This window comes from Anthonomus grandis, chromosome 1 (assembly GCF_022605725.1).
Source record: "Anthonomus grandis grandis chromosome 1, icAntGran1.3, whole genome shotgun sequence".
NCBI lineage: Eukaryota > Metazoa > Arthropoda > Insecta > Coleoptera > Curculionidae > Anthonomus > Anthonomus grandis.
Window position 1 is genome coordinate 44,461,843 of NC_065546.1, and position 22,939 is coordinate 44,484,781.

Sequence of the window (22,939 nt, forward strand, 5' to 3'; positions counted from 1 at the left end):
TTTTACAAATTAATGGTTTTCAATAGTTGGAGGAAGTTGCATTGGGTTTTTAAAATTCAGAGTACAAGATTTCCAAAGATTAGATATTGATGACCTTATCTTTGAGTCGTGATGGATAGTGTTTTTTGTTGTTGTTGTGGATAGTGTTTTGAGATTATATTAGTGAGATTTATATAGTGAGTTTTATATCTAGTTTTTAGAATACTCTAATTTAATCACTTGAAGAATAAATATTTTGTATCCGTTTCTTCAAATATCTCTTCTTCAATCAACTCTTGGTTCTTGTCCAGGTTGTCTCTTTGAGTCATCATGCAGGATACTGCTATGTCAGTGCATTGAAGGTTACTTATGATCTTTCTCTAGAGTTAAGAACATGAAAGGAAGTTATTTTGAGTTTTTAAATTGGATAATCTGACGCTAAGTTCTTACAGGATGTTCAAAGATTAGTTTGGATAGGAGTGGAAGATTTCTTCTATTCAGGAAGTCCCGACTACCAGTTGAGAGCACCAAGCTCTAACTCGACTGCTGTTACTTGAATTTGGTTATTTTCTACAGGAATTACAGTTGTGTTCGTGGATTGAACTTCTTCTGAAATCGTGTTTAGTGTTGATGTGTCTTGGACTAGTGTATCTTCTTGTGAGTCAAAATCTGGGTTTGGCTCTTGAAAATGTGTTATTTTGTTTGATTGTTTTAAATTTAAAATATCGTTTGATTTTGTAGGTATAGGTCTGGGTGTCGAGGATCTCGGTGTTTGGTTTAGTGTAGAACTGCTTTTTGTGTTACCTGTTTTGTGTAATGGCAAATCAAATGTAAATTGGCTACCACAAACTTTCGCTGAATTTGGTGGTGTCCTTTTTAATGACACTGCCGAAGCAAATACATTAGCACTCGAGCTTTGGTGCTTGGGGTTAAATTCGGAAATATTTGAAAAATCTAAGGGACCTGGTTTTTCGACTTTATTCTTTGTTTTACTGCGGGTTACAATCCCGTCTTCGTTCATTAGCGTTAACAGTATAACGACATTTATTTGTATATTTAGGTTTTTTACTTGTGACAAGACATCGATATATTAATAAAATAATATAAGTATATATATATATATAATTTATGAATATATTATTTTCCCAGAATTAAGAGTTTTATACATGACGTATTAGTGACTTTGTTGGTAACATAAAACTTCCTCTTAGTTGGTACATGTTTCTCCAATTACTGTTAGTTTTGCGAATTTATCGAAAAGCGCTTATTAACTTGTGTTTAATTTATGGTTTTATAAGTTAGTTAAATAGTTACGGATTATGGGAGAATGTCGTTGTGTCTGGAGGTGCGAATCCTGCCATAGAACGGAGACGCATTATTCTTCTAATGTATATTTAATGAATGTTTATATGTCTCGCCGTGTCAAGAAGAGTTGTTTAATGTGTGGTAGTGTGTTGACATTCCTTGTGGGAGAGATTTTATTTCGTGATAAGTGGAAGCCGTTCGGTTTAGCTCGAAGATTAAACTGATAATTGGTAAGCGCAAAATTTTGTTTGCCGACGTTGTTAAATTTATGCACTTTAATTTATAAATAAATTATGAAATAAATAATAAATGGAATGATAAAATTCGCTGAATTAAAAAAAACTTAAATTTAAAGTATTACCTATATTCATATATATTCGATATATCTACTGAAGTATGTCAAAAAAAAAAAAATAAAATAAAATAGACCTTAATGTCGAAGACCGCAATTATTGTATATTATTGTATTAAATTTTATATCTCTAAATTATGTTTTAAAATTATTAATTCTGTCATTTCCTCTTTATGTCGCAAATCAAAAATAAAAATAAAAGATCTTAATTAAATTTTTAATCATACTGTATAGAAAAGAAAATAAACTGTGCCTCCACTTTATGTCTAATCTGTATAATAAAAAAAAAACTAACATGTCTCGCTAAAAAAAAAGGAAAAAAGGGACGGCGCCTCCACCATATGTCACACCGGGGGTTGGCCCGGTCTAGGACAAGGCCGTGTGACGGTTACATACATTGTATGTAACTGGGACCTTAAGGTACGCTTTAGCATTGAAACAAAATATAGTTTACTAAATACCTTGTATTGACAGCAAAATATAATTATAACGATTTAAGTAGAGTTACCCAAATAAAAGAGCTAATTTGACAAGAGATAAACTAAGATCGACATAACAGGATTAATAATTTAAGTACATGGGAATATGTAGCGAATTCTATAATTAAAGTGAAAGTAATGTTACGTAACTTAATAAAGTGACAATAATTGTGATCTTCTTCGATATGATAAAATGTTGTACTTACATTATTATTATTCTTGGAGCAAACATTTCACAAAGCTTTTCCGCACTGCTTTCGGTTACCTCTTCTTGCCCGAGACCCGGTCGTAACTCTGCTAAATTTCGTTCGTCGTACCCTGGTATTAATTTTCCTTGTCAGCAGAATTTCCGGTTTTTTCCAAACCATCGTTCTGTCGACAAAGTACTTTTGCAATCTTTTTACGATGGAAATGACTTGGTTATTTCATCATGCAATCAGGAAATTGTTACTTACACAATTTGTGGGTAAATGACCTGGTATACCGAACGAATATTTTTTATAAGTGATTTTTATATTAATAAAATAAAATTTAAAATGTTTTTTAATGAATTATCTTCGTTTGACAATATTAATATATGAGAACATGGCAAGTGAGGACTGATAATTTTTAAAGGTTAATCGCCTTAAAAGCCGAAGACTGAAGAGAAGCTGATATGAACGGAAGTGACAGTTTTTACAAATTAATGGTTTTCAATAGTTGGAGGAAGTTGCATTGGGTTTTTAAACTTAAGAGTCTGAGGAGAAGTTTCCACAAGATTTCCAAAGATTAGATATTGATGACCTTATCTTTGAGTCGTAATGAATAGTGTTTTTTGTTGTTGTTGTTGTTGTTGTGGATAGTGTTTTCAGATTATATTAGTGTGATTTGGGTAAGAGTGGATGATTTCTTTCAGGCAGTTAAGTATAGTCTACCAGTTGACATAGAACAGTAGACTCCAACACAGCTGCTTGGAAGAATGTTTCTATTTTATTTATTAGGGCGCATAGTGTTTATTCAGTTTATAGAGCACTAAAATGGCTAGTTTTTACTGTACTCTAATCGCTTAGAGGAATAAAAATATTAATAAATCCTATAAATTTAATCAGTTTGTTAAAATTTGTCTTTTGAATGAACTCTTAGTTTTTATCCAGGTTGTTCTTTCTTTGAGTCATCATCAGTGTATTAAAAATTCCTTATACGATCTTCTTCTAAAGCTCTTCTTCTAAAGAGACGTGAAACTAGAGGTTTAGGGATGATTGGAGATGAAGAATTTGATGAGCAGATGTGGGTTGGATAATTGAGTAGGTTCTTAGAATTGAAAGGAAAGATTTCCTCAGAATTTCGAAGGTTTAGATACTGAGAACCTAATTCTTCTTTGAGTTATGCTTAATGGTGTTTTTGGTATTTAGTTGCTAAGAAGTGGATGATTTTTTCCAGACAGTTACGTGCAGTCTACCAGGTGACGTAGGAATATCATAAAGAATATCAGGCTACTACTCAACTGCCTGGAAGAATGTATTAATTTTTTTCCAGTCAGTCGAATGCATTCTTCTAGCTAATATAGAGTTCACAGAAGACCAGGCTCTAACTCGTGCCCAAAGAAATAAAAACATTCTTAATTCCTATAAACTTCGTCAATTTCTTTAAACATCTTTTCTTTGGTTTGAGTTCTTGTCCAGACATCGGTGAATTATGGATTATTTACATGATCCTTTAGAGCTGAGAGGCATTAGACATTAGAGGTGTAGAAATGATTGAGGATGAAAAAATAGATGTACAGATTGGGATAGGAGAATATGATGATTGAATGTCGAAGAGAAGCTGATAGGCACTGAAGTGAGAGTTTTTGAAAATTAATGACTTTCGATAGTTGGAGGCAGTTGTTTTGGGTTTTTAAAATTGATAGTCTAAGGAGATTAGATACTGATGATAGATTTCAAAGATTAGATAATGATGACTGTATGTTTCTTTAAGTATGGTTGATAGTGTTTTTAATGTTGAGACTATCTTAGTAAGGTTTGGATAAGAGTGGATCATTTCTTCTAGGCATTAAGTTCTCACTACTAGTTGATATAGAGCAGCAGGGTATATCTCAAGCCTGGAGAAATGTTTTTATTTCTTTTAAACAGTTAGGTGCATTCTTCTATCTGATATAAAGTTTACAAGACTCTTAAGTGTCTAGAAAAAATAAAAATATTTATGAATCCAATAAGTTTGATCGGTTTCTTTAAACTCTTCTTCGTCCTCTAAATCAACTCTTGGTGTTTGTCCATGTTGTTTTAGTCATTACTCAGGATATTACTATTATCAGTGAAATGTAGATCATTTACTTGATCTTATTCTGGAACTGAGATGTGTATAACTAGCATGTAGGGATGATTGGGGATGAAAAAATAGATGTGTAAATAATTCATAGTATTGGTACCAATGCTTCAGGGGTGGATGGAATTAATACCAAAATGTTAAAGGATTGCAGTCCATTTTTGGATGTTTTTATCACTCATATAATTAATTCTTGTATAGAACAGAATTATTTTTCCAATTAATGGAAAATCTCGCTAGGTAAACCCTTACCAAAAGTAAAAAATCCACAGAACTTTGGTGACCTGAGAGTAATAAGTATTTTGCCAGTTTTATGAAAATATGTTATAAAGCCAGTTGATAGCATATTGCAATATAAATAAAATTATTCCAGATAATCAATGTGGCTTTAGAAAAGACTTAAGTACTGGAGTTGTCCTTACCACCTTCACTGATGACATAATGGCCTCAATAGATAAGAAATTGTCAACGGTACTTGTTCTTAAACTTAATACTTGTTCTTACTTGTTAAAAAAATTTAATTTTACTTAACAGAAATTCAGACCTCACTTATGTTCACTAATGATTTTAGTTCAAGGATACAATACAGAAGAAAATTTTATAAAACGTACTACAAGCTATTTTAATCCAAGAGAGCCAAAAGGGCTGAAGAAATTTAATAAAAATCCAAGAAAAATTTGAGGAACCTGAAGTTTAAAGATATTTGAACAATAAAATCGGAAAAATTAATTAACTTTATTATAAATTCAAGATTTAGTGTAGAAAATTTGATTAAAATTGATAAATTTAATTGAAATTGAAACCTCACTTACGCTAAAAATTTTAATTCGAGAATATTATAAAACATAAGAAAATTACATATTTAATTATTTAATTGATTAAGTCGATTAAGAATTACTTTAATCCTTGAAAGCCAAAATACACTAAAGAAATGTAACAAAAATCAACGGATATTTAACAGGAACTAAAGTCAATTCAATGTAGTAGAAGTTCAAGACTAAAATACATTTAATAAATGTCCAAGAAAATATAGGCACAATTTATAAAATAAGAGAAAATTAATTGAATTTAACAGAACTTCAAACCTAAATTACATTAATTAAATATTTTACTTAAAGGATAATACAAAACATAATGAAAATATACTAGACTACGACCTATTCCATTCTAAGATAACCCAAATTACTAAAGAAATTTAATAAGGATAAGCTGAAGAAACAAAAGTTCCGAAAAAATGTGTTTAAATTCAATAAAATCAGAATAATTTAATTAGAAGTAATAGAAATTCAAGACTTAAGAAAAAAATTATTGAGGAAAATTTAAATCAAATTATTAAAATACAACGAATTTAATTAAATTCTACAAAAATTTAATGCTCACCTAAGTTAACTTAAGATTTTAATTCATGGATAGTACAAGACATAGATAGTACAAGATCTTATTCTGGAACTGATATGTGTAGAACTAGCGATGTAGGGATGATTGGGGATGAAAATCAGATGTGTAAATAAGATTAGAAGATTGATTGGGAAAAGATTGAGTGTGTTATGGAATAGTGTAGTTAAGTCAGATCAATGTATTTGGGGTTGATCACCTGTACATTCGAAAGGAAGTTCTTTAGTCCAATTCACGGCATTTATATAGTAATTAATAGATTCGGATAGTTGCAATAAGTTTAATTATGATGAGATTTTAAATGGTAGGAGTTTCTTGGTGTTTAAATACTCTTTTGATTCGATCAGTTTTTTTCAAATTTCTCTTTTTCAAACAATTATCAAACTCTTGGTTCTTATCCACGTTGCTCTCTCTATGAGCCATCATTTTAGTTAGGCTATCGTCAGTGAATTATAGGTTATTTAAATGATTTTCTTTTAGGCATGTAGCAGAAGTTTAAATCAGATGGATCTGCATTTTCTTGTATAGCAAGTTTCTTTTCTAAAGGCCATTGGCTTATCAGTGATTCTTTAAAAAAGGTCGACAGATGAATTTAGGTAACCATTATTGGAAATAGGACTGAGTAGTTCTGTGTTGAGGTGAAACATATGATAGGTGATGTGTTTTCGCTGATTCTTCACTGAAGTATGAATTAAGACTATAATATAGTTGGAGAAAGGGTTTAAAGTTATTGGATTCTTAGAATTGAAAGTCTAAGGAGAGGTTTCTTGAGTAGATACTGAGGACCTTACATATCTTGGAGTTGTGGTGGATGGTGTTCTTAGTAAGAAGGTTATCTTTTATTTGCTATTTTTATTTCTATCTAGGGTCTGGATAGTCTGGATAGCACCAGGTTCAAACTCAAGTTCCTGGAAGAAATTATTAATATTATTTTAATATCGACTTATCCCGTATATAAAGTACCAACAGGGGAGTAGGGTCGTTCTTCCTAACAGCATGGCAAGTTTTTAGGATGGCGACTGGTGGAAGTTTTATGTTGGTGTTTTAGAGCCTTATTTTGGCTGTTTAATTTCCATTGCCTTACATGTAGCCATGTGCTTAGTATTATTATTAATATTTCACCTAGTCAAATACACTCAACTGTAGAATAAAATGCAGATGACATCAAATGATAATAGGCATAAGAAAGCTAATAGGAAGTAAGGAAAAAGTAATTTTATACCCGCACAACTAGGATACGATTTCATCTCCTGAAAAAGACCATCGTAAAACTGACCGATAATTTCCTTTTAATGGTGCCATCTTTTTTCATTGTGAAGAAACGACAAGGCAACTAAGGCTTGAAATACCGCAGCAAAGACGAAAGAACATTTACATTTGATAAACGAGTAATCAATACCACTCGGCGCCCCGGAATCGAAGTGCGTAAGAATCTTCTCATGTTGTTAAAGTTTATAACGCAATCGGCATTAACAACAGCCAATCAGGAAGGAAGAAACCGCCGCAGGATAAATCCGTAATTTGATATTAAACAAGGTTCGTAGAGTTTTACTGTGGGTTAGCCCACCAAATCGATTAGCGCGTGGATTTTATGGTGACAGGACGATTTAAACAGCCTTGACTTCAAAAGGTCCCGAGGCTTAAGTGGATTTAATCTAGCGATCGGATAAGATACCACGATTATTATTGGAATAAACCGCCGTTATTAATATTGTTAGAATTTATTAGAAAAAAATGTGCATAGTAATTTTTATTACATAGATCTTCCTTAGACGATACTTAAACTCTAGAAAGACTAACAGTTTGGTCCTCTCTGCAACCTACGTCGGCCATATCATTCGCCGATATTTGATTTAGAACATACTGCTCTGTATCAGCCATAGAAGATATTTGTCTTAAAAAAAAAAACAAAATCATTCTTTTAAACAGTTGAAAAAATTTAAATTATTTCAAAAACAAGTTGAGTTGCCAGAGAAAGTTCGACAAGAGATATCAGTCACGCTTAACACACCCATCTCTTAAACGAAACTCGCTTATATTTTAGTGCACCCAACTCTCTTTAATTTGTCGTTTGAGCTTCGAATGGAGTTATAGAAGTCTTTGCTGAAATCTGACACTCCTCGTAGTAACTGATCTGCCTGATCAACATCAGAAGAATTTTCTCTTTTAGCTCAACCGAAATTGTACCAATTGAGAGTTGTACTCAACTGCCTGAAAGAAATAGACACATTTTTGCAATCAGTTAAGTTAAAGCACTTTGAATGGAATTTCACAGTGCAGTCCATATTATGTCTTTAATTTCATTGAAAAGGTAATGGACGACCTCTGGACTGGAAATACCTTAAGGTGTGGTCCGTCCACATTTAGTTTGTGAACATCCAAATAGTTTAAATTTTTTCTTTTTATAATATTTCTTTGTTTTTCTCTCCAAATTAAAACTACCATTTCATTTAATTTAATTTTCTCCTTTCATTATAACCAATTTAATTAATATTTTCTAAGTCTTAACAACAACAAATCTGCGGGTGTACAATAGCCTTTAAATTTCCAAATTCCTTTGGTTTGTGCTGAACGGAGACCAGAGAGAAGACGACTTCGTTGTTAGCACTTCATCATCGCCCATTGATTCCAGTGTCGTGATCTATACGTTTATTTCCGCAACTGTTGTCTTAATCTTACCGCATCACAGATCGTGATTTACTTTTCAAACCCGCAACCACTCCCAGTGATTAAACCCGAATTAGAAGACCTAAGAAGTCCAGAGCAGGCCTTGCTGAAGCCGGATACAGACACTTTAAGGTAAGGATCTTTAAAGGCTGGTTTTTCGACCTTTTCACATTTACTTTTAATTACACAAATACAGTCCACTTTAAATCTCTCACTGAATTGTTTTAATCCACCTTGTGCTTAACTAAAAATATAAGTGATAATTAAAAAAAAGAGAAACAAAAGAAAAAGTTGTTTTGTCTTACCAGATCAGGTAACTTTTAGGTTAATTAAGTTATAACTAAAGATAACTAAAATAACTTAAGATATGATTAGAAAACTTATAGAAAGAATTGAAGCATTCTGTTGTGTTGGAACCTAATAATACCCTATCTGCTAGTTGATGGATTACTCAACTGTCTGGAAGTAATAAAAAAAATCTTTCAGGCAGTTCCCAGCCAGATAAAAGTTGTGTGTACCACAATATCAATAAGTCTTACCTAAGAATTCACAAACAGATGGATGTATTACGAAGGCTTAATATCAACTGTTTTTGACAAGCCAATTGACAGTTGTTACTAACTGCCTGAAAGAAATAGAAATATTCTTCCAATCAGTTAAGTTAGACCCTTACCGAACGTTTAGAACGTCCATTACCTTCTCAATTTCAATGGACGACTTCTGGACTAGAAATACCTTGATAAACGTGAAATATAATCAAGAAACCTGCAAAATTATTTGATGAAACAATTAAAGCATTCTTTCAGGGTGTTGAGTTGGAACCTGGTACTCTCTATTCCAGATATTATCTGGTAAATTATTTAGCTGCCTGGAAGTGCTAAAAAATTTTTTTCAGGCAATTGAGTTTCTACCAGGAGAGTCAGTTTTCAAGCAAAGACCTCTGGGATGTCAAAGTCAAAATATACTAAGTAACTTTGCTAAGTTACTTGTGCTAAAAGCTTCCTAATCCTAGAATTTACAATACTAGTAGTTATTTGGTTAAACTTAAAACAGGATACAGAGTTCATTTTGAGTGTAGAAGAGTTGTGAGTGTAGTTGAGTGAGTTGAGTATAGAAGCATATTTCAGTTAGGAAGACAATAAGACAACATTGTTTTACTTATCTTCTTACCAGATGTTATAATTTTTTACCAGTAGAAATGAGAGGTGTGATTCTAGGTAGCCACTCATTGGGATTGGTTAAAAGTAGGATCAAAAAATTTATAAATAGACAGCTTATTGATGGTTTGGTAAATATTAGAAATTAACGTGTCCACTTATATGGTCCTTTAATTTTAATCTTGATCTGTGTCTTGCTTTGGTGCAGTACGGTAAAAACAGTTTTTCAACGGACTACAAAATACAGTAGGTCTTTAGTTTGGTAATCCTGTTATAAAAATGTTTTGTTAAATTGTTTGATATTTTTTGATTTTGATTAGTTTTATGAGTTTTAATTAATTTTTATGCGTTGCAAATAGCATTGGTATTGCAATAGATTAATAGATTAGATTGTTTGTTTTGATTTGCAATTTAGGTTTATATTAAGGCGAAAAAAAAACCAGCAGGTCTTCGCACAGCGCACTAGCTCCTGGGCAGGGCTTGGGGCATTATGTATTTATTGTCGAACCAATGTTTATTAAATTGACTTGTATTTCTTTTGTTATATTGCATTTGAAAATAAACGTTATTATTATTATCATTAAAGAAAAATCGAAAAAAAGAAGAAAAAACCAATAAAAAACTATCATAAAACAAGAATTTAAAAAAATCTGAACAACAGATATAAATTAATGATAAATATTAAAATGAGTCGTTAAAATACTCTTCAATGCTGTAGTAAGCTTTTGGTAAGATTAATTTCTTTAGTTCCCTCCTAAGCTTTTTAAGATCTGTAACAATCCTAATCGATGCTGGATGAAGCTTGCGAACTAGATTCAAGAGAGATGAGTTCATCAGAATATCAGCAAGTTTCATTTAATATTTAAGGATCAATGAATCTTCAAATATTGCTAATGGTCAAAGATCAAGACAGTCATGTTCATCAGGAGACAAAGGGTTTTTGATCTATTGAGGGGTCTAAGGATATGTGGTCCTACAGGTAGACTAGAAATTCCTTGATGAAGATGAGATATGATCAGGGAACCTGCAGTATTTCTTGATAAAATAATCGAAGCGTTGTTTTAGGCAGTTAAATAATTAGAACATGATGCTCTCAATACTCTATGTGACAGATCGTAAATTACTTAACTGCCTGGAAGTAATAAAATAATTCTTTTAATGAGTTAAGTTAGAGTTTACTGATTCGCAAGGACTTTTACTGAATTGAATCCTTAGAGCAGTTCACGTCTTCAGTTTAATTGAGATTTAACTCTGGTTCTTCAGTTTTAGTTAGAGACTGGTATGGGCTAGAAATACCTGGATCAAGGTAAGATATGATCAAAAAATCTGCTGTCGATTATGACGATAAAACAATCGAAGCGTCCTTCCAGGCAGTTGAGTTAAAACCTGGAACTCTGTACACTCTATGTACCAGCTGATGAAATATGCTTAACAGCCTGGAATTATTAGAAAAATCATTCCTGATAGTTCAGCTCCTACTAAGAATGTCAATTTTACAGGAGATATCTAGGACTCTGGATGAAGCATAAGAAAAAAAAGACACTTGAGTGCAACAGATTATCAGCAAGTTTCATTAAATATTTAAGGATCAATGAATTCTCAAACATTGCTGATGACCAAAGATCAAGTCAGTATTCGCTAAGAGACAAAAGGTCTAAGAATTTATACTTTGAAATACCTTGATGAAGATGAGATATGATCAGGAAACCTGCAGTATTACTTGATAAAATAATCGAAGCGTTCTTTCAGGCAGTTAAATTGGAACATGATGCTCTCAATACTCTATATGACAGCTCGTAAATTACTCAACTGCCTGGAAGTAATAAAATAATTCTTTTAATAAGTTAAGTTAGAGTTTACTGATTCGCAAGGACTTTTACTGAATTGAATCCTTAGAGCAGTTCACGTCTTCAGTTTAATTGAGATTTAACTCTGGTTCTTCAGTTTTAGTTAGAGATTGGTATGGGCTGGAAATACCTGGATCAAGGTAAGATATGATCAAAAAATCTGCTGTCGATTATGACGATAAAACAATCAATGCGTCCTTCCAGGCAGTTGAGTTAAAACCTGGAACTCTGTACACTCTATGTACCAGCTGATGAACAGCTTAACAGCCTGGAATTATTAGAAAAATCATTCCTGATAGTTCAGCTCCTACTATGAATGTCAGTTTTACAGGAGATATCTGGGATTCTGGATGAAGCTTAAGAAAAAAAAAAGACACTTGAGTGCAACAGATTATCAGCAAGTTTCATTAAATATTTAAGGATCAATGAATTTTCAAACATTGCTGATGACCAAAGATCAAGTCAGTATTCGCTAAGAGACAAAAGGTCTAAGAATTTATACTTTGAAATACCTTGATGAAGATGAGATATAATCAGGGAACCTGCAGTATTACTTGATAAAATAATCGAAGCGTTCTTTCAGGCAGTTAAATTGGAACATGATGCTCTCAATACTCTATCTGACAGCTCGTAAATTACTCAACTGCCTGGAAGTAATAAAATAATTCTTTTAATGAGTTAAGTTAGAGTTTACTGATTCGCAAGGTCTTTTACTGAATTGAATCCTTAGAGCAGTTCATGTCTTCAGTTTAATTGAGATTTAACTCTGGTTCTTCAGTTTTAGTTAGAGACTGGTATGGGCTGGAAATACCTAGATGAAGGTAAGATATGATCAAAAAATCTGCTATCGATTATGACGATAAAACAATCGAAGCGTTCTTCCAGGCAGTTGAGTTGAAACCTGTACACTCTATGTATGAGCTGATGGAATATGCTCAACAGCCTGGAATTATTAGAAAAATTATTTCCGATAGTTTAGATACAACCATAAATGTTAATTTTGGTTATTGTGTTCGGTTTTTTGGTAGTGGCTTTTTGGTAACAGATGGAGAACCATTTATGAATTTAATAATTAAATCAGCCTCTCCTTCTTGTTCTCTGCTGCGTAGCTCAGATAGGATAGCTTTAAACCGTTCTTGCTGAAGCTTTGTTTTATCATAGCCTATTCTTATGTTACCATCAAGTCTATTTTGCTTTTTCATTACATTCTTTACCAAATTTGAGTGTTTAGTTACTACTTTAATTGGCCTATTCCTTCCTTGAGAAGCCTGCCCTACTCGTAAAGCCTTCAAAACATCATCCTGTGCGATGCCAACATTTTTTAAGATGGGGGCGAGTACAATATTGTCATTGTCAATTCTTTCTTGCATACTGCTACTTCCAGACTCAGGAACACCATAAACCATTAGATTGTTAGCAGGAGCACCTAAGTTCTGTTGAGATGTCTGCTGTTTTTTTAATGTTTCCACTTCATCCTTTAGGGATTTAATCTGCTCCTCCAGTTGAATATATTTGTTTGTCAGCAGAGGATTTTTTTTGAAGGAGGGCACACAAGCATCACAAAAGAATAGAATAATGCGTTTCTGCACAACTATGGCTTTCTGCTCACTTGCACAAAGACCGGAACATTTTTCATCCAAATGAAAAAATACACGGCAGCTATCACATCTAGGGGCTTTTTCTATCTGATCATCATTGAGCCAACGCTAGGACTTATTCCCGTGTTGCAGGTAGGAGCGCACGTAAAAGGCCAGTTTTTTTTTAATTTCCGAAGTTTGTGAAGCAGGAAGTGGCCAATATGGTTTATAATTTATGGTCCTTAATCTTGTTCTTTTAGGGAACCGTTTATTTCATAATTCTGGTGGCAGGATGCCCAAGATTTTGATGGATAGATAATGAAACATAGCAAGGGTTTTACTTTTCCGTTTTCCTTTTTATTCTTCTTCAATTGTTGATGGCTGCAGGCTTCTGATTTCCCCGGGAAATTGCTGAAAGCGGTGGAGCTGGAGCTAGATTTAGAGCTAGTATTAGAGATTCCCAGTCCGGATAGCTGAGCTACAAATGGCATACATCCACAGCCTCGGTTTTGAAGGCTAGCCGTTCATTTCTTGGAGGAATGTACAGGCCAGTTTATTACATTTATTTAAATTGTACTAACCATAGATTTGTCTCACTTATTTACATTTTTATTAATATACCTTTTATTTCAATATAATGTTTCAAATATTTAATCAGTGTCATAATTTAATACGTCAATTTCTTATCTACAATATTAATTATTTTTTGTTCAGTATTTTTCAGTACCATTTTTGGTAGTTAAGTAGATATAATACGGTTAAGGCTGATATGCCTTAGGTAAAGAGATTCATAAACTTTTCCCTGTGTAAAACCAATATATACTAAAAACTTTAATAATTGCAATTAAATTTCTTAAAGTGCTGAAATCTACCTAGTAGCGAAATCATAATTTAAATGTTACTTTTGTCAAAATTATTTTATTCATATCAACAAAATTCATATTTTAATTCATAGCAAATTATTAACATTTATCAGATGTACATATCTTTGATGTAAATATAATTCGGTTGTATTGTTGAGATTTTTTTTGCCTCTTTAAATCTACCTTATTCAGGGTCATTTAATTGTGAATTGAAACCTATATACCAAGTCTTTTTCTTAGTTTTCTTTCATTTATAAAAAAAACTAAGTGGCGCCCTCTTATTTATTAGTTATAATCAAGTTTAGATTCTTTAGCATAGCCAGTCATAAGTGAACCGTCGAACAATCCCAAGCCTCCAATAATTGTGAACTACCGTCTGCAAACTCTTGGCAAAATAGTAACACTGTAAAGTTAATGCCACAGAAAATGTGGCTGAGCTGTCCGTTGGCTTTAAACACTTGTTGCAGGGCTTCATTATTCACAAAATAAACTTACAAACTGCCTGGAAGAATGTTTCTATTACTTCCAGGCATTTGAGCAATCCACCAGTTTGTTTATAGGATATAGTGAGCCGCAGGTTCCAAATCAACTAGCTGGAAGGATTTTAACCACTAGAAGTTCTTCTGATGTCGCTGGACTTTCTGTTGATCCTTTTGAAGCTTCGAGGATTCTACAGCTTCTAATGACAATAGAAAAGAAAGATTAGTGAGGTAGAACAACAGATAGTTACCCTGAACTGGTACACCCGGTAGATCCCTATAGACCTAGGGTAAAGCAACACGATTCGCATCATCGCAACGTACCATACGTGCCGCGGTACTACGTTGGCAACCGGTTTATGGTAATGTCCGAGCGAGTATTTCATCTGAAGAAGAACCAAGAAAGAATGCGAAACGATTTCGTGGCGTGAGCGTGCTCGCTCACGCAACTTTTTCTTCAACTCATGTTTTTTTCTATAGTTCGTTGATCATCCAGCGGCTCTTTTTTCCCCCCTTGTGATTTCTTTTACGGTGTGGCGCCAGTCGCCGCACGTATGTTAGATTTTCTAGGCTAATAAGCAATTATGATTGTCGTCCTGCTGCCCAAGAACTCAAATTATTCAAAAATAAAAATATGTTAAGAAAAATGGATAACCGCTGAGATTAGGGAATTTATGAAGGAAAGAGATAACCTATAGAAGAAAGCTACAATCAGTAGAAACGAAAATATACGTGGGATGAATACAAGGCAAAAAGAAACTTCATTGTAAATAAAATCAGAGTGGAAAAGAAGAATTTTTTTGCAGAATGCATAATTCCAACGAAATGTGGAGAAATTTAAGGACTCTTCTACCAAATAAAAAGCAAATTCTACCCAAGCAAATTAACTTTAAATCGGAGATAGTCCAGAGGCCCTATTTTTGAAAACACCTGAAACTCTGGCAGATCGAAAGAATAGGATGTACTCTTCATTTCTTGACCTATTTGAAATGTATTCAGATGCTCAATTTATTAAATTATATAGATTAAGCAAGCCTATTACAATGGAACTGAATTGCTTCAGGGAGACTGTGTAATCTGTCCGCTACTTTTGTCCACAAGGCTTGTACTGTTTAGTTTCAACTTTCAAATTAATTCGGGGTGCTCTGCCATAAATAAAATTAATTCTTTCTTTTACTCACTCGACACAAAACCGCAATATTTGTTATTTTTTGAATCCAACATAAAAAAAATCTATTCGAAAAACCCAAGAAACGCCATGAAAAAAACCTTAAAATTCCCTGATGTTTTAAAACTTAAATTTCAGATTAGGTTAAAAAATCTTTATCATGTTCATCCCGTTTACTATGGCCTTCAATAGCACTCGACTTTGCTACGTTGCCACTACATTTCATGTTCGTATGCGAATGAAATTTCGAATGCTGTTCAAAAAGGCACTTTTTAATTCGTGTGCGAACTTTGCCGCTCGACTTTGTTCGCATTCGAAGATTCTCGCATGGTTTCAAAAATACGGCCCCAGGAAGAAGCAGTTATATACATTTAATAAATATTTTATTGAGAGTCTGGAAAACATTATACGGGAGACACCACAGGCAACTGATAGATTAAACAATCCTATATTGCCACCCCATATATTTTCAAAATTTGAAAAAATTACTATGTCAAAAATGAAAAAAAATAAAAAAATGTCGCAGGTGGTGAAAGTGGTAGTTCAAAGAAAGTTCTCTATGATGTCTCTTGTGTAGTTGGTAATCGACTGTTAGATATTATTAATGCCTCACTTATAATAAATAAATAAACTTATAATAAATAAATAAAGTTTATTGACGGAATTCCCATTTATAAAATGGTAATATAAAATTATATAATAAAAAGAGATCTTAGTATTTTACAAGTACATTAGAAAAGTTATAAATAACCTTTCGGTATAGTACAATAGAAATATAAATTAAAATGAAAACGCAAGTTATTTTTTGACTGGCAAAAAAACAAAAAGATATACTTAGATTTAAATGATCAATCTTTTTATTTGTGACCTAAATTGCAAAAAAGGCATACAAAAGATATCAATTTCCTTGGGTAGATCATTGGCCAGTCTACACTGATCAAGAGGCCTATTAAAATCATAATTAATTCTATGAAATTGTGTTCAAAACGTTACCTCATATCTTTTTCTTCTAACAGATATATGAAAATTAAGTAGTGCAAGGAGATTAGGAGAACATAAATCTATATAAGTTCGTCTGTCTAATAATTTAGGGAGTTTTAGTAACACATGGAGATTATCATAATTAATATTATCTATCGGAATATTTAACTTGTAGGCGATGAATCTTAGAAATCGTCTTTGAACCCTTTCCAGAAGATCGATGTGGCACTGATAGAATCGTGACTACACAGTACTAGCATACTCCATTACAGATCTTACAACAGCACAATAGACATCCCTAATGACACACACATTAAAGGTTTTGAGGGATCTCAATACAAAACCAAGCAATTTCATAGCTCTGTTGGATATCTGAGCAACGTGAGAAGCAAGTACAAGCTTTTGATCTAGGGTGACGCCAAGATCCTTTATCTCTTGTGGTCTTTTTAGAATAATACTGCCAATTTCATATGGGAATAAAATTGGATTCCTTATGCGGTGAAAAGTTATTGATTTACACTTATTTATATTAAGCTTTAATTTATTCAATTTGCACCACTGCATGATTGATGTAAGATCCTGCTGAAGCTTAAAGCAGTCATTAATAGATTTGACCTCTGTAAAAATTTTCATCGGCATACAGTAAAAAATCACCATTCAAATTATTTATGAAACAATGAAACAGAAATGAAGACAAGTGTCCACCTTGGGGAACATCAGAATGAACAAGATATTCTTCAGTTTTACTACTTGGGTTCGTCCTGTAATGTAACTGCCCAACCAATTGAGTAGAGCACCACCCAGTACTACAAGTTTGTGATTCAAAATACAATGATTTGCCTGGTCGAAAGCCTTCAAGAAGTCTATTGTATCCATTTGATAATGACTCTCCAGGGCACAGTAGATTGAAATTCCAATAGGTTAGATGTAGTTGATTTAAACCTAATAAATCCGTGTTGTCGCTGAATCAACAAATATAATTAAATTGGGATGTTAGAGCTTTAGTAATAAGAGATTCCAAAATTTTCGGTATAAGAGACATTTTGGATATAGCTCTATAATTAACGACATCAGAACGAGCACCATTTTTAAATATAGGTGTAATGTATCTCTGTTTCCAGAGCACACGGCAAATACCCAAACTGAATGATCTATTAAAGATGCTTTGCAAGACATTTGACAGAACACGTTTTGTATTTTTCAAGAAAATAACAGGTATTTCGTCTGGCCCATAAATTAGATTATGACATTATATTTCAATGGTGTTAAAAGCATCAATAACATTAATGTGTACTGTACAGCAACTATTGACAACAGAATAGTAGATTTTTCGAATCTTGAAACTGTCTACTGTTATTCATGTTCCTAAAGTTCTAAATACCAAGCAGTACAATGAGTTCCGACCTATTAACACTGTACCTGTTTATGAGAAACTTCTTGAGTCATGCGTAAAGGAACAACTTCTTGATTTTTGTGACAAAAATGCAATAATAGTTTCCATATAGGATTTCGTGAGAATCACTCTTGCGAGTCTGTAATTGTTAATTTTTGTGATGATTTTCTCAAAGCCATTGACTGTGATAACATAATTTTAGCAGTGTTCCTAGATTTTAAAAAGGCATTTGAAACTATTGACAGACAAATTTTAATAAGAAAACTTATAGTGCTAGGAGTGTCCGAGTCTGTTTATGTTAATTCTGGCGACCACAGGAAACTGTTCTGAGGCCGATATTGTTCCTATTATGTATAAATGATATGGTGAAAGTGTTAAAAAGGTGTAAAGTTGTTTTATTCGCAGATGATACAATGGTGTATATAGTAGGCAAAAACTAAAAAGTTTGGATTTATTACGACAGTGGGAAAAATCTCTCAATGCATATTAAATTACTTATTTTCAACAAAATTGCACTTCCTCATTTACAGTATTGTTCAACTCTGTTGTATGGTCTACCCCAATACAGAATTCACCAATTACAAATAATCCAAAATAAAGCTATGAGACTGATATTGAAATGTAATCGTGATGCACCTGTCAATTCTATGTTAAGTGCCCTTAGTATGATGTTTGTAAGTCAACGTATAATGTTTAATGTTTATATTTAAATTAAATTAGTCATTTGTTAGCTAACTATATCTGTGATAAGTTGAGAGTCTTACGAGATGTTCATAATTACGAAACTAGACACCGTACAGACCTTATAATGATAAATAGATGCAACACTGGTCAAATGCTTAATTCAGTCTTATATAAAGGCTTAATCCAGTTCAACGAATTACCTGTGATTATTAAAACGTGTGATGACGTAAACTAATTTAAAAGGCTTAGTAAGATCGTTTGTTTTTTTTTTTTAGATTTAGTTTTACTGTTTTATTAGTATTATTTTACCCTTATTAAAGTTTTATTTATACAGCTTTAATCATATTCTTATTTATACTCTTTTTTATGTTAGTTTTTTTTACACTGTTTATTTATTGTATATTTTTTTTTTAATTAATTATGATTACTTTATTTTTAGTTATTTTGTATGTAGCATTAATACTAAATAAAATTTAAAAAAAAACTCTTTCTACACATGTAGATATATGATAAATAATCTTTAGCTTTCTTTTCTTTCAGATATCAACCTTCAGCAGTCAAGTAGCTACCGCTCAGAGTTTCAGGAGCGTGCCCTAATCATCTCCCTGCAAATGTTCAATTTGATCCTGGAGCGTTGCGTGTCGATCCTGCAGGACTACCACGCGCAATTCATCGATCAGGGCAAGTCTGGATCCCCTCTGGATTCGTTGCCGCATGACGCCAATGTACTGTTGCCGGCCATCAAAGTGTGGTGCGACTGGATGTTGTGCCACACGTCCGTTTGGAATCCGCCTCCGAGTACTGGCGATTATAAAGTTGGGTAAGAGACCAATAGAACTTCAGTTACTGCAAACCCTTCTGGATTTAATTGTTTGGTCAACCATGTACTTTCCCTGTCTTTTCTTATTTTTTTTTAAGAACAATTAGGATTTTCTTATCGTTCCAGAATTCTGCATTAATAACTTTTTATATTGACGAAAAGTCATAGGCTTATTACCTAGCATACTATGTCAGTACCTAAAAGAAAAAACACACGTTTCCTAGAGCCTGGAAAAATCCAGAATAGTTCCAAGTTGAATCTTCTTAAGCAACTATCCTGGCCTGTCTATAGAATTTAGAATCCTCTGGCTGGAAATAAATTGAAATAATTATGTTCTCTTTTCAATTATATCATTGGTTGTGGTGGACATTAGCATTTTCCATTTGCTTGTAATAAATAGGAGAATATGATTCTTTCAGGCAGTTGAACAAGAGCCTCTTATACAGGGTGCCTCCGATTAAGTCGGCACTATTGGTATCTTTGTTAATATTTAAGATACAGGGTCGGTTAAATTAGCAAACTTGTAGGATTTTTTCCGTTGATTAAAATGGTGAAAACAGAAAAAAAAATGAACATCGCATTTTCGAGAAAATGTGAAAAATTTACTTTTGTTAAATAGAATCCCCTGTATATTTTTACATAAATCAAAAGATAATAATTTTCTTAATAAAAAAGCTTATTTACACTAATAGCCTAAACCTAAAAATAACAAAGTTATAGCGATATTAATAATTTTGTCAAATTTAGGCAAGTTGGCCTTGAACTTTTTGAGAGCAAAACAAATAAATCATTGTTTGAATAATAAAATGACAGTAGCCGTAGAGATTTTATTAAATAAAGAAATACTGACAGTTACATGTTAGCAAAGTTTGTGATTTTTGTAAAATCTAAATTAGTAAAATGCCTTTTACGCATATTGAAAAATGTGATATGTTAGAATGTTACCTTGTATGTCGAAAAAATAGTGACAGAGCGCTAGAAGAGTACCGCCAGAGATTCCAGACTCGTAACTTGCCAAACGGTAGATACTTTTTAATTCTCTACAGAAAATTTAGAAGTAACGAAAACGTGTTTAAAAGAACTAGAAGAAGGAACCAATTTATAGTAAGCGAGGATGTTGAAATTTCTATTTTGGCATATTTTGAAGCTCATATGGAAAACTCAACTAGAGATTTAGCAAGAGCCTATGGTGTAAGCTTAGTAACAATTTGGCGGGTCTTAAAAAAACACAAATTTGTGCCATATAAGTATCGACCAGTACAAACATTGTTGCCTGGCGATAATGAAAGAAGACTTGCTTTTTGCAACTGGTTACGTAATTCATATGAAGCTAATGATAATATTTTAAACCGTATAATCTGGAGCGACGAAGCTAATTTTTCAAACAAAGGTATGTTTAACCGTAAAAATGTACACTATTGGTCCCAAGAAAATCTTTTCCTTACTGATCCCAGAAATCCTCAAAATCAATTTAGTATAAACGTTTGGTGCGGCTTAATAGGAAGCCAAGTAATAGGACCTGTGTTTTATGATGGCACTTTGACTGGAAGGCTATATGTTGATCTCATATTATCTGGAGCGCTGGAAGATTATTTGGATAATGTTAACTTGGAGAGACGGCAACAAATCTATTTTCAACAGGATGGAGCACCTCCCCATCAACTAAATGATGTAAGAATATTACTTAAAAGACTGTTTGACGATAAATGGATTGCGACACGTGGCCCGATTCGTTGGCCACCTAGGTCACCAGAACTAACCCCTCTAGATTTTTATTTTTGGGGTTACATAAAAAATGAAGTGTATAAAGAAAATACAGAACCGTTGATGAACTTCAAACACATATTAGGCAAATAATTGGATCAATAGATAGAATATCAATCTTAAAAGCTACAAGACGTGTGCTTAAGTGTGCTCAAAAATGTATTGAACAAGATGGCGATGTTTTTGCTCATTTATTGTAAATTAGTAGTTTTACTTGATGTTATTTATTTCAAAGCCAACTTGCCTAAATTTAACAAAATTATTAATATTGCTATAACCTTGTTATTTTTAGGTTTAGGCTATTAGTGTAAATAAACTTTTTTATTAAGAAAATTATTATCTTTTGATTTATGTAAAAATATACAGGGGATTCCATTTAACAAAAGTACATTTTTCACATTTTCTCGAAAACGCGATGTTCAATTTTTTTTCTGTTTTCACCATTTTAATCAACAGAAAAAATCCTACTAGTTTGCTAATTTAACCGACCCTGTATCTTAAATATTAACAAAGATACCAATAGTGCCGACTTAATCGCAGGCACCCTGTATAGTTGATAGTGATATTTTTTATAAAAGTGTGCCATATTCAGTTTATAAACCAGAATTTAGAAAAATTTAAATTTCGTACCACTAGTTTTAGGTTCAGTAAAACTCGTTTTATTCGATTTTTCTGGAATATTAGCTTTTGGGTTACTTAAGGCTTTTTGCAGACACAAGAGTGAAGATGATATAAAGTGACCTTTAGTCCAGGTTCTAAAATGCTTCTTGCAGGCATTTAATCCGAAATTTTAAGTTGTTTAAGGAACAATTTTTAATCATTCAAATGCCTGAAAACAAAGTAGCCTTAAAAGTCTAGAATAAATTTTTAAAAACCCTGGAATAATTTATTAATTAACTGACTTTAAGAGCTTGAAATAATTTTCTGATTATTCCAGGAACCTGCAATAGGTATTTAAGTGCCCGGAAGTAACTTCTAAGTGACTCAGTTTCTGCAATTTTTTGGAATTTCATATTTCTGAAATCAAACCTCTTAGAGCTTCCTTAGCGATACCAATCCATACAAACCGCCTGGAACCGTTAAGGAAACTGAACATGGATTTCTTCCTTTTGAAAACTACATATTTCAGATGTGACTTATTCCCATAAAAGTGTGTCAGAATATCGACAAATTACAAGTAATGGTACCAATCATTACTCGATTTACCTGGAACGCCGGAACTGTTAGGTTACTTAAAAGCTTCTTCCAGGCACTTAAGACAATATGAACCTTTATCCAGGCTCATAAATGCTTCTTATAGGCACTTAATCCAACATTTTCAGTTGTTTAAAGGGCAACTTTTATGTATCTAACTGCCTGCAAAAAAATTCTAAGTAACCTTAAAGTCTGGAATAAATTCCTACAAAGCCTGAAACAAACGACCAAATAATTGAAAAGACCCGGAATAAGTGACTTTAAAAGCTTGAAACTATATTTTTTTTATTACTCCAGGATCCTGGAATATGTATTTAAGTGCCTGAATTTAAATTTGAAATTTCTAGAATAAGTAAATGAATTATACAAGCACTTAAGATAAATAAGCGGTCTAAACTCCTAAGTGGCACTTTCTGGCACTTAAACCCTCTTTTGGGTAACTTGAAAGCTGTTTTGATGTATTTAGCATAGTGTAACACTTAGTCCAGGATCCTAAGTAGTACTTTAAGCAGTAAAGTGCTTGAAATTAAC

The 22,939-nt window shown here is 32.7% G+C and overlaps 1 protein-coding gene across 5 annotated transcripts in view; it reads left to right on the forward strand.

The window, feature by feature from the left end:
* Positions 1-22,939, forward strand: part of LOC126745258 (telomerase-binding protein EST1A-like) — a 216,068-nt gene that overhangs the window by 136,643 nt on the left and 56,486 nt on the right. For all 5 annotated transcript variants that reach the window (XM_050453028.1, XM_050453020.1, XM_050453031.1 and 2 more), the window contains one exon: positions 19,171-19,450. In XM_050453028.1, coding sequence (XP_050308985.1) covers positions 19,171-19,450 — 280 coding nt within the window. The remainder of the gene's footprint in view (positions 1-19,170; positions 19,451-22,939) is intronic.